Below are 12,701 nucleotides of genomic sequence, written 5' to 3'. Positions count from 1 at the left end.
TTATATAATTTTTTAAATATATACACAGTTTTTAGTTTGATATTCATATAATCTATGAGGAAATAAGCACATGGTAAAACGTAGACAATATTTAGAAGGTATCACTATGAATATATCAATATCATAAAAGATGATTTGGTAGGATCTCTTCCATTTATTAAAAAATAGTTCCCAAAGCATTAATTATCCAGAAAGTTAAAAAAGAATTATAAGAATTATAAAGATCAGCACTATTAAACACACTGTTCATTGTTTGGTGTTATTATTGGTTTTAGGGACTATTGGTTGGCAATCACTTTAACATTACAATTTTGTGGGTTTTGTGGAATTAGGGATACAGGCAGTGACAGGCTTATATAAACACCTGATTTAAAAAAAAAAAAAATTTAAGGCATGATATAAAAAGTCATAGCATATTCTATTCAACTAGAATATAAGGTTTACCCGGGAAGGGGTGGGGTCGGGGGAAGTACCATGTAATTTCTTAGGGAGCAGAAAAATTGGTGGCAAAAATCGAAGTTGTTTAGTGTGGTAGTGTTTCTCAAGCTCTAGAGCTGGGGTGGGGAACCTTTTTTTCTGCCAAGATTTATAATATTATTCATGGGCCATACAAAATTATCAACTTAGAAAGTCAAGGAGTCTTGGTGTGGCACTATGGGTTAATGTACTAGACTGCAAGGTCAGTTTGAACTACAAGGTTGGTGGTTCAAGCTCACCAGCCTCCGCTCCTTGGAAACCCTGTTCAAGGTCACTATGAGTCAGAATTGACTCGAAGGCACTTAATAACAACAGATCCGGTCACATACTTAATTAATTCACCCCCAGTGTGATGGCTACAACTGCGGTTGCCTCAGCAGAGCCAGACCAAATGATTTTGTGGGCCTTATATGGCGGAAGGAGTCCTGGTGTGGTGCTGTGGGTTAATGCGCACCAGACTGCAAAGCCGTTTGAACTGCAAGGTTGGCAGTTCAAGCTCACCAGCTGCTCCTTGGAAACCCTATACAGGGTCGCTGTGGGTCGCAACCGACTCGACGGCACTTCACAACAACAGCATATGGCACAAGGGCCAGACATTCCCACCCCTGCTCCTAGAGTAAGGCAACTTGGGTTTGAGTTTCAGTTTATTACTGCTAGTTGTTTAGCTTTGGAGAAGTTAGTTAAAATATGTATGCTTCAGTTTTCTCAAAAACTGTATCTGTAAAACAAAAGTATCTGCTGCTTCTATTCATTCCATCAATATTTGTTGAGTGTTTACAAGCACTTTTCTAGACACCTAGAATACTGCCTGAAGGTAGGGAGGAGTAGGCAGAAGTCACTGCCCTTGTATGTTCATAGGGGCTAGACAGTAAGTAATGTCAGTTACACTTGTGAGTAGGTTAGACAGTGATAAGAGCTAAGGAGAGGAAGGGCAGTGTACAGTGTTGTAGTAGAGAATAAGGTTGGCATATTAGTTAGAGAAACCTTAATGCAGTACGGCTGTCTCTGGTGAGGACTAAATAAGCTAATGCATGTCAAGCACTTAGCAGAGTGTCTGGCACGTAATTAGGTCTCAGTAAGAATGAAACAGCTATTATTATGTATGGAGTTCCTGGGTGGCTCAGCTACTAACCACAAAGTTGACAGTTCAAATCCATCTAGATAGAAGCACCCTGGAAGAAGATATCACATCCATTTAAAACCATATGGAGCACAGTTCTGAAACACGTGGAGTAACCGTGAACTGTTATATGCTGGTTGGATATTTATTTGTTTTATTATTGTATATATGACTATGAAGGAAAAACGCAAGTCATTTGAGTTAACAGTAACCAAAGAGAGTTGAAGATTATATCTCATGAAAGCAAAGTTAGTCTGTATCCATGGTAGCCATATCCAGAGACTGGTTGTTTTTTATTCACTGCATATCAGAATATGAACTCTCTTCAAGAATTAAGTGTTCTGAGCTACTCATCAAAACTTGTACCGTTAAATCATCAAATGTGGTTTTGTTTTTTTTATTTTTAGGTTTTAGGTTCACATTGAACACTAGCTGATCTGTGCTGTTTGGGCTAGTTTTAAGTTAAATGACTCACAACAATATCAGATACCTTACACTTGTGACTTTGTGTTTGGTCTTAAAATTGACTAATGTATGTTTATCCTGTAAAGATACATCTGAATCATGAAAACTTACAGTTTTGAGCTCTCAGTTAAAGCACCATGGAGCTTAAAACTGAAAACCTTTTATTACTTCCAAAGAATGGAATACATTTAGATTGATACTATTTAGTACTTAAAATAAGGTAAATGACCGTTTTCTGCTTTATGTTTTTCAGTGTGTTGGCATGCATCAGTCCTGAAGCTGTGATCTCTGGACTAAACTGCATGTCGTTTGCTAATGTTGGCATGAGTGGTTTAAGCCCCAGCGGTGTGGATCTGAGCATGGAGGCAAATGCTATAGCTCTGAAGTATCTAAATGAAAATCAACTGTCACAGCTGTCTCTCACTCGATCAAAACAAAGTAACAGTGACTCATCTTTTAGCCTTTTACATATTAACACAGACAAAAGCACAGTGGGACTTAGTTTAATTTCACCAAGCAACATGTCATTTGCCACCAAAAAATATATGAAGAGATACGGACTCATACAAAGCAGTGACAATAGTGAGGATGAAGAAGAGTCTTTGAACAATACAGATAACAAGAGTGAACATTTATCAAATCAGAACCTTACATCTTTACCTAAACAACTTGTTTGTCAGAAAGAACCTCCGAAGAATGCCTGTGAAGTAATCACTTGTTATAGCTCTGAATCTGCAGACACGCACCCAGATACACCAGTACTGAGAAATATTACAAATGAAGTGGCCCCACCAAAGGCAACACAGCAGATGCATGAAAACCCGGTTTTCTTATTAAAGAACTTTAAACCAAGTCCTGCAGTGAACCTTCGAACTGGTAAAGCAGAGTTTACCCAGCATCCTGAGAAAGAAAATAAAAAGGACACTCCAATTTTTCCTGAAAGCTTGCAACCTTCTGAAACTTTCAGGCAGATGAATAGCATGAATTCCGTCGGTACATTCTTAGATGTAAAGCGTCTTAGGCAGTTGCCAAAATTATTTTAAACCTTTAACTCAGTGGCCTCCTGATGTGGAATTAGAAGGAATACAGTGTCTCCTGAAGACACTCAGGAAAGCCAGAACCTTTTGGAATTTTGAGTCAGTGTGTTTCTTGGTAGCAGCTAACTGCAAAGAGCTGAGCAAGTGACCTGATTGTCTCTGAGGTGACTGACTGGTGACAGGGCTATTCCAGTTCCTGGAACATTCCAAACTTAAGGGTTCAGTCATTCAGTGTGATAAATAGACACTGGTCAACTCAGAATCTAAACAGCTATTTTATACTGTATAGTTTCAAAAGTGATTTTGTTTCCCAGCACCTTTGCATATACCCAATGTCACCTAAAAGACTGTAAAATAAACTTATCATGGCCCTGCCTAAATTAGCATAGTCAACCTTTATTGAGTATAAGTGGAAAGTTGTTGTGTTTTGTTTTTATAAATAAGATCTTTTATATAAGGACTATGTTTATTCTTAATTATGCTGCATATTTGTTAAACTCTAAAGAAGTAAAACTTTTGCAGTCTGGTGGGGTAATATTAATGTAACATCCTCAGTGTATAGCACTAGTTGTCACCGAATAAAATTGGGTTTAAGTGTGTTTTATAACCTTTTGGAGTTTTTCCGTTTTGTTATTTTTTAATAGAACTTAATAAAGACATCTAGGTTGATTGTTATCCTTTGTCCTCTGCTATAGCATATCCTTCAAAAAAAAACAAAACTCTTTAGACTTACAAGAAATTATATGCTACAGAGTTCAGATGTGCCTTTGGTGGTGGGGATTGTGTGCCGTCGAGTTTGTTCCAACTCATAGTTACCCTGTATAGGGTTTCCAAGGCTCTAAACCTTTACAGGAGTAGAAAGCTTCCCTTTCTCCTGGTGTACCGGTACTTGCCTTATTAATAGCATCTTACATAGCCAGAGTAAATTTTCAAAATCAAGAAATTGACATTGATACAATACTAGTAACTAAACTACAAATCTGGATTTTACATGAACTCTTTTTATTTGCTTTTTGGTGCGTATTTCTTTGAAATTTTACACTTACTGTGGGTGCGTGTAACCACCACCACCATAATCAATACAGAACCATTCTAGCACCATAAAGAACCTTGCTACCCCCTTAAAACCATAACCTCCCTCCAGCCATAACCCTTGGTAACCAGTGATCTGATCTTTGTTATTTTGAGATTTTTATATGCTACATGAATATGAAGTACTGGTGTAGCACTATAGGATAAGCACTGGACTATAAGGTCAGTTTGAACTGCTAGGTTGGTGGTTCAAACTCATCAGCCGCTCCTTGGAAACCCTATGCAGGGTTGCTATGAGTCAGAACTGACTGAATGGCACTTAACAGCATCAGTATAGTATATGCTATATGGAATTACGGAGTCCTGGTGTGGAGTTGCAGGATAATGTGTTGGACTGCAAGGTCGGTTTGAACTGCAAGGTGTGCGGTTCAAATCCACCAATTAATCCTTGGAAATCCCATACAGGATTGCTGTGGTTCATAACTGACTCAATGGCACGTAATATCAACAATAATATGGAATTACATATTATGTAACTTTTCAAAATCTTTTTTTCCTCTATAACTAATACCCTTGAGACCCATCCACGTTGTTAATGTATCAATAGCTCATTCCTTTTATCCCCACCTTTAAAAAATTTAAGCTTTAAATGATTATTTCTGAATGTGTAAGTGAAAAAGCCTCCCTTCCACCCTCTAATCAAGCTCCTACTAAACCCCTTCCTGGTTAATATAAATCAACAATTACTCCAAACTCACTTGCCCTCTGCCTATTGTCCTATGCTGTCCCACAGAAGTAAGATAAGACATGAATCTTGCTTCTCGCTAGCTGGAAAGACAAGGGAAGTCAGAGATTCACCCTGAAACAGCTGTACGACAGTGTATGATGAAAAGCCAAAATGAGTGCTCCATACTTAAAAGGGCCAGAGCAGTGTTACTAATCATTTCCATTTTGGACTTACTATATGCTCACTGGAGTCTGTGCTAAGCTCTTCACATGCTTTTCATTTCAGCTCCTGGCTCACTAGTTGTTGATTGTTATCCTCTTGGATGAGGGAGCAGCCTTAGGGAAGTAACTTACCCAAGTAAGATTGAAAATAACTCCAGAACCCAAGTTTTTATTAAGCCATTGAGATATAGCTTCTCTGAGGCCCAAGGAAATCAAGAAATAGACATTGAGCTGTATGATCTTAAATACAGCTAGTCCTCAGTTTACAATAGGGCTCTGTTCTGACACTGAATTTTTTTCTTCAGTATTGCTAACTTTTATTATCAGTATCTATAAATACAATCTTTATTTGCCTTTGGGAGTTAGGAAGATTACATAAAAATTCACAGTTGTATACTACACTAATCATAAGAATTTATACCCACCACGACTTGATGGCACATAACAATAACTAAAGAGTTGGATGACAACATTCTGTCAGTTATAATAATTCCAATTGTGGAAGGTCCTAAATCATCTGCATTATCAATAGGAATGGTGTTTCTAGTCATAAAATTGGTAAGAATTGTCTGGTCCTTTTCTGATTTTCCTTTGTATATTTCACTACTTCCTGAATCTGCCTATTGACCAGCAATGTGGTCAGTGTTTGGGTCCACGTTTTCAAGGAACTGAAACCCCTGATTTAATTTAGAAAACAATTTATGGAAGTATCTTGAACAATAAATCATAAAATGGAGCATCTGCAAATATATAGTACATGTTACTAATGATATGAAAACAAAAATTGAGTCATTGTGCTTCATCATAACTTGAATACGTTGTACGTTGAGGACTACTCCAGCCAAATACTGCATTGTCTGTCCTCTAAACTTTCCCATCTTTTTCCTCCAAGTAGGAGTGTTCTTGCGCTTTAGCCAAGACCTGAGCAAGTTTACAGAACTTAAATCCTGAAGTCAGTTACCCTAGCTATGTTAATGTTTAAGGGTTCATTTCAATTATTTTATATCATGATAAGCTAGTACTAATGCATCAGACTGCAAAGTCATTTGAACTGCAAGGTCGGAGGTTCGCTGCTCCTTGGAAACCCAGTCAAGGCCGCTAAGGGTTGGAGTCGACTTAGCAGCACTTAACAACAACAACAAAGCTGGAACTGACTCCTCACTATAAAGGCTCCAGGAAACTAGAGAAACAAAAGTGCCTTCTATGCCCTTGTTTTTCTTGGCATTACTCACTAGTACAGAACTCCTAGCCTCTTAGATGAACTCTGAGGTCTTTGTGCCTGCAAAATAAGTTTGATAATTCTTAATTATCTGGTCCTGCTATAACAGAAATACTGGAAGTTGGTGGCTTTAACAAATTTACTCTCTCACAGTTTAGATGACTAGATGTTTGAATTCAGAGTACTGCCTCTGGGGCAAGTCCTTGACTCATTTCAGCATCTGTAGGCCAAGCATTCCTTGGAGCTCTCCATGTGTCTCCACATAAACCTTTCCGAGGCTCTAGGAGCTTCGCAGTGCAGGGACCGTGGGTCTAAAGGACACACTCCACTCCTGGCTCGTCTTTCGTGGTGGTAGTCTTTCTCTGCTCACGCTCACCTCTCTGTTGCATGCCACACCCCTGGGGATCTCTCATACATCAGATGAAGGTTGTGGTGTGACTAAGAATGGTCTGTATAATAAATGCTGGACTGTGAACCAAAACATTGGCAGTTCACACTCACCAGCCACTCAGCTTGAGAAAGATGAGACTTTCTGTTCCCACAAAGATTTACTGACTCAGTGGCAGAACACAGCAACAATTCCTTCCTTAATCCTCCTATTGGCTTATCACATCAGATTGCTTCATGGGGATCATCACATAACTGTCAAACCGCTGAGAAGCACGGGCAAGCCACACTGACACATCTGTTTTTGGGGAACACAGTTCAATCCATGACACTCAGGTTTGCAGATGGCCGTAGTTTTCAAAGTGCTTTCTTACATTCTTTCTTATAAACCTTATTGGAAATAAACAACCATACATGTTGTTTTTTGTATATATGGCAGGCCTAAGCAATCCATTTTTATAGATAAAATTGATACAAATGAGTATAACTGGGCTAATGTCATATAACTAATGACCAGTATACCAGCCCAAGGTCCTTCCATAGTAGCAGCCATTTCTTACCTACATCAGCATATCATTGAACAGATCTACAGTGTTGATTCTGCTAGACACTGAGATAGATGCTGAGCAAAGGTAACATAAAAGATAGACCCACCCTGTAGAAATGCAATCTAATGAAAAGAGGAAGAAAAACTTAACAAACATTAGCAATACACTCAGATCAGACTACAGGAGAAATGGAGAGAAGGGTTAGTCTTAGAACATTCTGGAGGGATAATGACATTTTTCTAGAAGCAGGAGAAATAGGGACTAAAAGGGGAGACGGTCTTTCAGATAGAGGCAACACCTCTGAAAGCATAGTTATAACCCTGAAGATAGCACTAAAAGGACTAAGGTGGTCCTGACCCAAGCCATGGTATTTTCTATCACCTCATATGCATGTAAAAGTTGGATGATATATGAGGAATATCACAGAAAAATCAATGCACTTGAATTATGGTGTTGGAGAAGAATATTGAAAGTACCATGGACTGCAAGAGCAAACATCTGTCTTGGCAGTACAGCCCTAATACTCCTTAGAAGTGTGTATGCCAAGACTTCATCTCCCATACTTTGGACATGTTGTCAGGAGGGACCAGTCCCTGGAGAAGGTCATCATGCTTGATACAGTGGAGGGTCAGTGAAGAAGAGAAAGACCCCAATGAGATGGACTGACATAATGGCAACAACAGTGGGTGCAAACATGGAAACAACTCTGAAGATGGCACCTAACAGCAACGGCATTGGAGAAAGGAACCAAAAGTAGAAAAGAGAGAAAAAACACAAAGACTGAATTAAGAGTCATCAAAAACTGGGTTCTTGTTGCTGCTGTACTCCAAACTCTGTGATGCTGGATGAGTCACCTCATGTCACTAAGCCTCAGTTTCCCGGGTTTTGAGGTGATCGGGTTAGCCTCTTGCACTTCTGGCATACTGTGTTTGTATGAAACGTTGATACAACAGGGTACCAGCAGTGGTTTTGAAAGTTCATGGGAGGAAAAGGCTGAAGAAAAAGCACTGGAGTTGGACCTTGAAGGATTTTGAATTTTTTTTCACAAGCTCAGATGAAGAAAAGATTTCCCTATTTTCATAAAGCTTAAAATACTTCATAGTATAAAAAGAAAAAGGGAATTCAGCTTTTCCCCACTAAAATGTTGATCCCTGAATTACATATTACCTGTTTCTGAAGAGCTCAAAGTCTAGTAGGGGTGGAAAACATAAAACACACACACACAATGCTTTAGGGTTTGGAAGCCTGGATAATACTCCCTATCTCTTCTCCTCCCCTCCCCAAACCGGGACTGTCTGGGTCACAGGGAACATCCTCAGAGGAAATCCTGTTTCCCAACTTCCTGGTTGGAAACTGAACACCAGGAAGAGGATGGATTTGGGGAGAGCCCTGTGTCCTGCCTCTTCAAGGGAGGTCTGGGGCCACGAGGGCTTTAGGGGCTAATTAAAAACACAATGGAAAAGATGACGTCAGGGATCCAAGGGTGGCTGGGCCCTCAGAAATTACTTAGTCTCCAGGTTACAAATGAGGACACTGGGATCCAAAAAAAGGGAAGGGACTTATCCAAATTTATATAGCTTAATAAGCACAGAGCTGGAATTGGAACTCAGGATTCCAGTCTACCAGACTATATTATCATACGTCATCATATTTCAATCAGTAAGTTAGGTATCAAGCAGTCAAACCTAGACTCTCTCTATTACCCTGGACCTACTGCCACAAAGAAGGGAAAAGGCAGTCCATGCCTTGGAGAAATATTTGCTCATACACACACACACTTTCTAGCTTTCTTTCTTGTCTTTGCTCACATTGTTCCCTTTGTACCCCAGCTCTCCTTGGCCTTCAAGGTCCTGTGTACCTGCCAAAACCTAGGTTGAGAACTAATCCTCTGTATCCCCCTCCCTGTCCCACAGTCCCAAAGGAAACCTTCCCAGAATCCTCACATGGAAGTGAGGTCTATGTCCTCTGAGTTTCCAGAGCTCTTTCTCGCCCTCTTTTATAGGATTTGTTATAGCCAATTTGTACGTCAGTCATATATGTACCCATGGCTGGAAATTCTGCAAGGCAGGGACCTTGTCTGATCTCCTTGCCAGGGAAGAATGATATGGAAAAGATCTACTGAATGGTGCTCCTGCTTTGTCTGAGGACTTATGCTAGCCACTGGAGGAGCAGAATGAAGAATGAGAAGGTACTGTTAGACCCTGCCATAGTAGAAATCAATTTGTGCACACATGGACATCTAGGTACAGAATCATATTCTCCAATCAAAATCCAACTTGGTACCCCACTTAGAGCTCACAGTATCCCTGCAACGTAAAGGGAAGCAAACAAAACTTTACAAACAGACTCTCATAAAAGCACACACAGATCTTCAAGGAATGGCAAAGTCCTTACATCAACAGTGCAATGAAGGGAAGGAAGGAGGAAGAATGAAATTATTCCTAGAGGTCTTTTTGAAGACTGGAAACTCGCTGTGTGTTTGCTGCATCATGGAACATTAGGCTCATAGAGGAGGACACTATTAACATATACTTTCTCATCTAATCATCACAACTCAGTGAAGAACAATAGCTGACATTGACTGAGCACATCTGCTATGTTCTGTACTTTTTCTAAGCCACATCTGTTTACTTACCTCACCCCTAAACAATTGTACGAGGTAGATGATATCATTATCTCCCATTTTATAGAAACAAAGAGATTAAGTAACTTGCCCACAGTCAAGCAGTCAGTACGAGGAGTCAGGACTCGAAGGCTGGCAATTCGGTTGCAGACTCTATGCTCCTAATGTCTACATTGTTGTTTTGTTGTTAGGTGCTATTGTTGTTAGATACTAAATCATAGCGACCTTATGTATAACAGAATGAAACACTGCCTGGTCCAAACTCACAATCACTGCTATGCTTGAGCCCATTGCTGCTGCCACTGTGCCAATCCATCTCATTTGGGTCTTCCTTTTTATCATTGAATCTGTACATGGTGTTGAGATTATTCCTGTGAGAAAATAGACTCGGGGGAAGTGATATACTGAAGCTACACAGGTGAAGTAAGTGTGAAGTCAGGATTTGAACTCAGGCTTATGCGACTTTGGAGACCATGTTCTCTTCTCCTTCTCAGTTTTCTCTTTTTACTTCTCCCTCAAGAGGGCTGAAGTAATCATGGGCTTCACTAAAGTCCATGTTCTTACCTGGATGAGATGATACCAGATGTTACACAATGGTTGGCTGTGGGGGAGAATCCATAGCTAGTCACTCCTGATGAATGACTTGTTCCAAGTCCCCAAATTACTAGGGCCATGACTGTCCAATCCCCCTCCTTGTTCTCCCCTTCCCATCCAGCACAGACATAACCCAGCACCCCCACTAGGACCTACATTTACAGGGCCACCCTAGCAAGGGGCTGTGACTCATAGCTTGTGTAATCACAGAGGTGTTTATGTTTCCTCACAAGAACCATACCGGGTGAACTTGCTGTGCTTCTCTGTGGTGGAATTCTAAGACCAGGGAAGCTGGTCAGCGCTTCTTCCTCTAAGTTCATGATCAAGGTTCCTACTAGGTGGTTTCCCTCTCCCTCAATTTCTTTCTCTGGCTTCATTCTGTCTCTGTCATTTTTATTTTTCCAGCATACATTTGTGGCACTTTTACCTGTTTCTCTCATATGCTGGGGCATAAGCAAACCAGACATAAATCCTGTCTTCCAGGGGCTCAGTGGTGTTTGGACACCCAGATATGTATGGTCAGTGCCATATTGGAGGGCTGTTTAAAGGACACAGAAGAAGGATTCCAAAGGCAGAGCCTTGTGTTCTGTTGGGAGTCTCGGAGCAACCAAAATCATTGACTACTTCAGTCTGATTTGAGGGATTTTATTTAATGTTGAACCTCCTCCCCAATCCCTGGGAAACAAGAGAATGGTAGAAGTAATCCACAGTGTGCAGTCACAGACCTGAACTCAAATATATAATTCTATTCCATTCTCCTAACTAAGCCTGCAGTAGGCATAAAACTTACCGCCCTGAGAGCAGTTCAGGCCACTTCTTCGTTCTCTCACATCCTCAGGACCCAGTACAGAGCTCAGCATGGCTCATCAATAGATATCTGTTTAAGTAACAAAGAAGAGAATGACAGGACACACACACACACACATTTAATAATAAGTTAAGAAAAAAAACAGCTTTCTCAAGCTACTGTAGGCATGCTATTCAAGAATTGTGTTGAGTTAGTTCCAACTCCTAACGTCCCTGTATACGGTTTCTGAGGAGAGACTGGCGGGTTTGAACCACTGACCTTATGATTAAAAGTCCAGTGCTTATCTAACAGTGCCACATCAGGACTCCATTCAAGGATGTGTTAGTGGTGGTTATGTGCTGTGGAGTCCGTTCTTACTCAGAGTGACCTTTATATAGGGTTTCTGAGGCTGTAAACCTTTATGGGAGCAGAAAGCCTCATCTTTCTCCTGCAGAATGGCTGATAGTTTCAAACTGGTGACCTTAGGTTAGCAGCCTGATTTGTAACCACTACGCTACCATTTAAGAACAATAAGTGTGTTTGCCTCATCTCGGCAATCCTGGCCCTGGATATTGTCTGACACAAAGTAGGTGTGCAGTAACCATTGTGGAACTGGAGAGTGAATGATCGAATCTGGGTGCATGTGTGCTTTGGATAGCCCTGGGCCACCTTCTCATCTCATCTGCCACAAAATGACTTTGTCCTTGGGACGTTTACACTTGCTGTTGCCTCAGCTTAGAATGCTTTTCCCTACTATCTTCCCTTGTTACTCTTGGCCTAAGGAATATGACACCAGTTTTATAAAGTATTGCCTGGTCTTTCCAGCCAGAAGAGTCACACCTACACATGTGCACACACACACACACAAAGAGTTTTACACACCCCTCTCTAGTAGATCATGTATTAAGCTGCACTGTAATTTTTTGCTTCTGTGTTGTATCATCCATCTTCATATCCCCAGGACTTGGCATGGATTTGTTGTTGTTGTTAAGTGCCATAAAATTGGTTCCCATTCATTGTGACCCTGTATAGGGTTTCTGAAAAGCAGCTGGTGAGTTTGAACCACCAACCTTGTGGTTCAAACAAACCTTGCAGTGGAGTGCTTATCCTACAGCACCACAGCAGGGTGTGGAGTAGAGGTTCATAATAAAAGATAATCGCTTCTAGAAGGAGCTCTGGTAGCGTCGTGATTACGAATCGGGCTGCGAACCGCAAGGTTGTCAGTTCGAAACTACCAGCTGTTCCACAGGAGAAAGATGAGGCTTTCTTCTCCCATAAAGATTTACAGCCTCAGAAACCCTGTGAAGGGTCGCTATGGGTCGGAACCGACTCGAAGGTACACAACAACAACATTTATTAAATGATGCCAAGTACTGTGCTGAACTCCTTACATATTTCTCATAATTTTTTCAACAGCTTTGGTAGTGGTGTGCCATGGAGTCTGTTCCAACTCACAGCGACCCT

At 40.6% G+C, this 12,701-nt stretch overlaps 1 protein-coding gene across 1 annotated transcript in view; it reads left to right on the top strand.

Moving 5' to 3' along the window:
• STIL (SCL/TAL1 interrupting locus) overlaps positions 1-3,105 on the top strand; it is a 91,534-nt gene extending 88,429 nt beyond the window's left edge. The window contains exon 16 of the mRNA XM_006839853.1: positions 2,316-3,105. Within this exon, the coding sequence (XP_006839916.1) occupies positions 2,316-3,105 (790 nt within the window). The remainder of the gene's footprint in view (positions 1-2,315) is intronic.
• The last annotated feature ends 9,596 nt before the right edge of the window (positions 3,106-12,701 follow it).

The sequence above is a fragment of the Chrysochloris asiatica genome, unplaced genomic scaffold, assembly GCF_000296735.1.
Source record: "Chrysochloris asiatica unplaced genomic scaffold, ChrAsi1.0 scaffold00026, whole genome shotgun sequence".
Taxonomy (NCBI): Eukaryota; Metazoa; Chordata; class Mammalia; order Afrosoricida; family Chrysochloridae; genus Chrysochloris; species Chrysochloris asiatica.
This window is presented reverse-complemented; position numbering and strand designations above follow the sequence as displayed.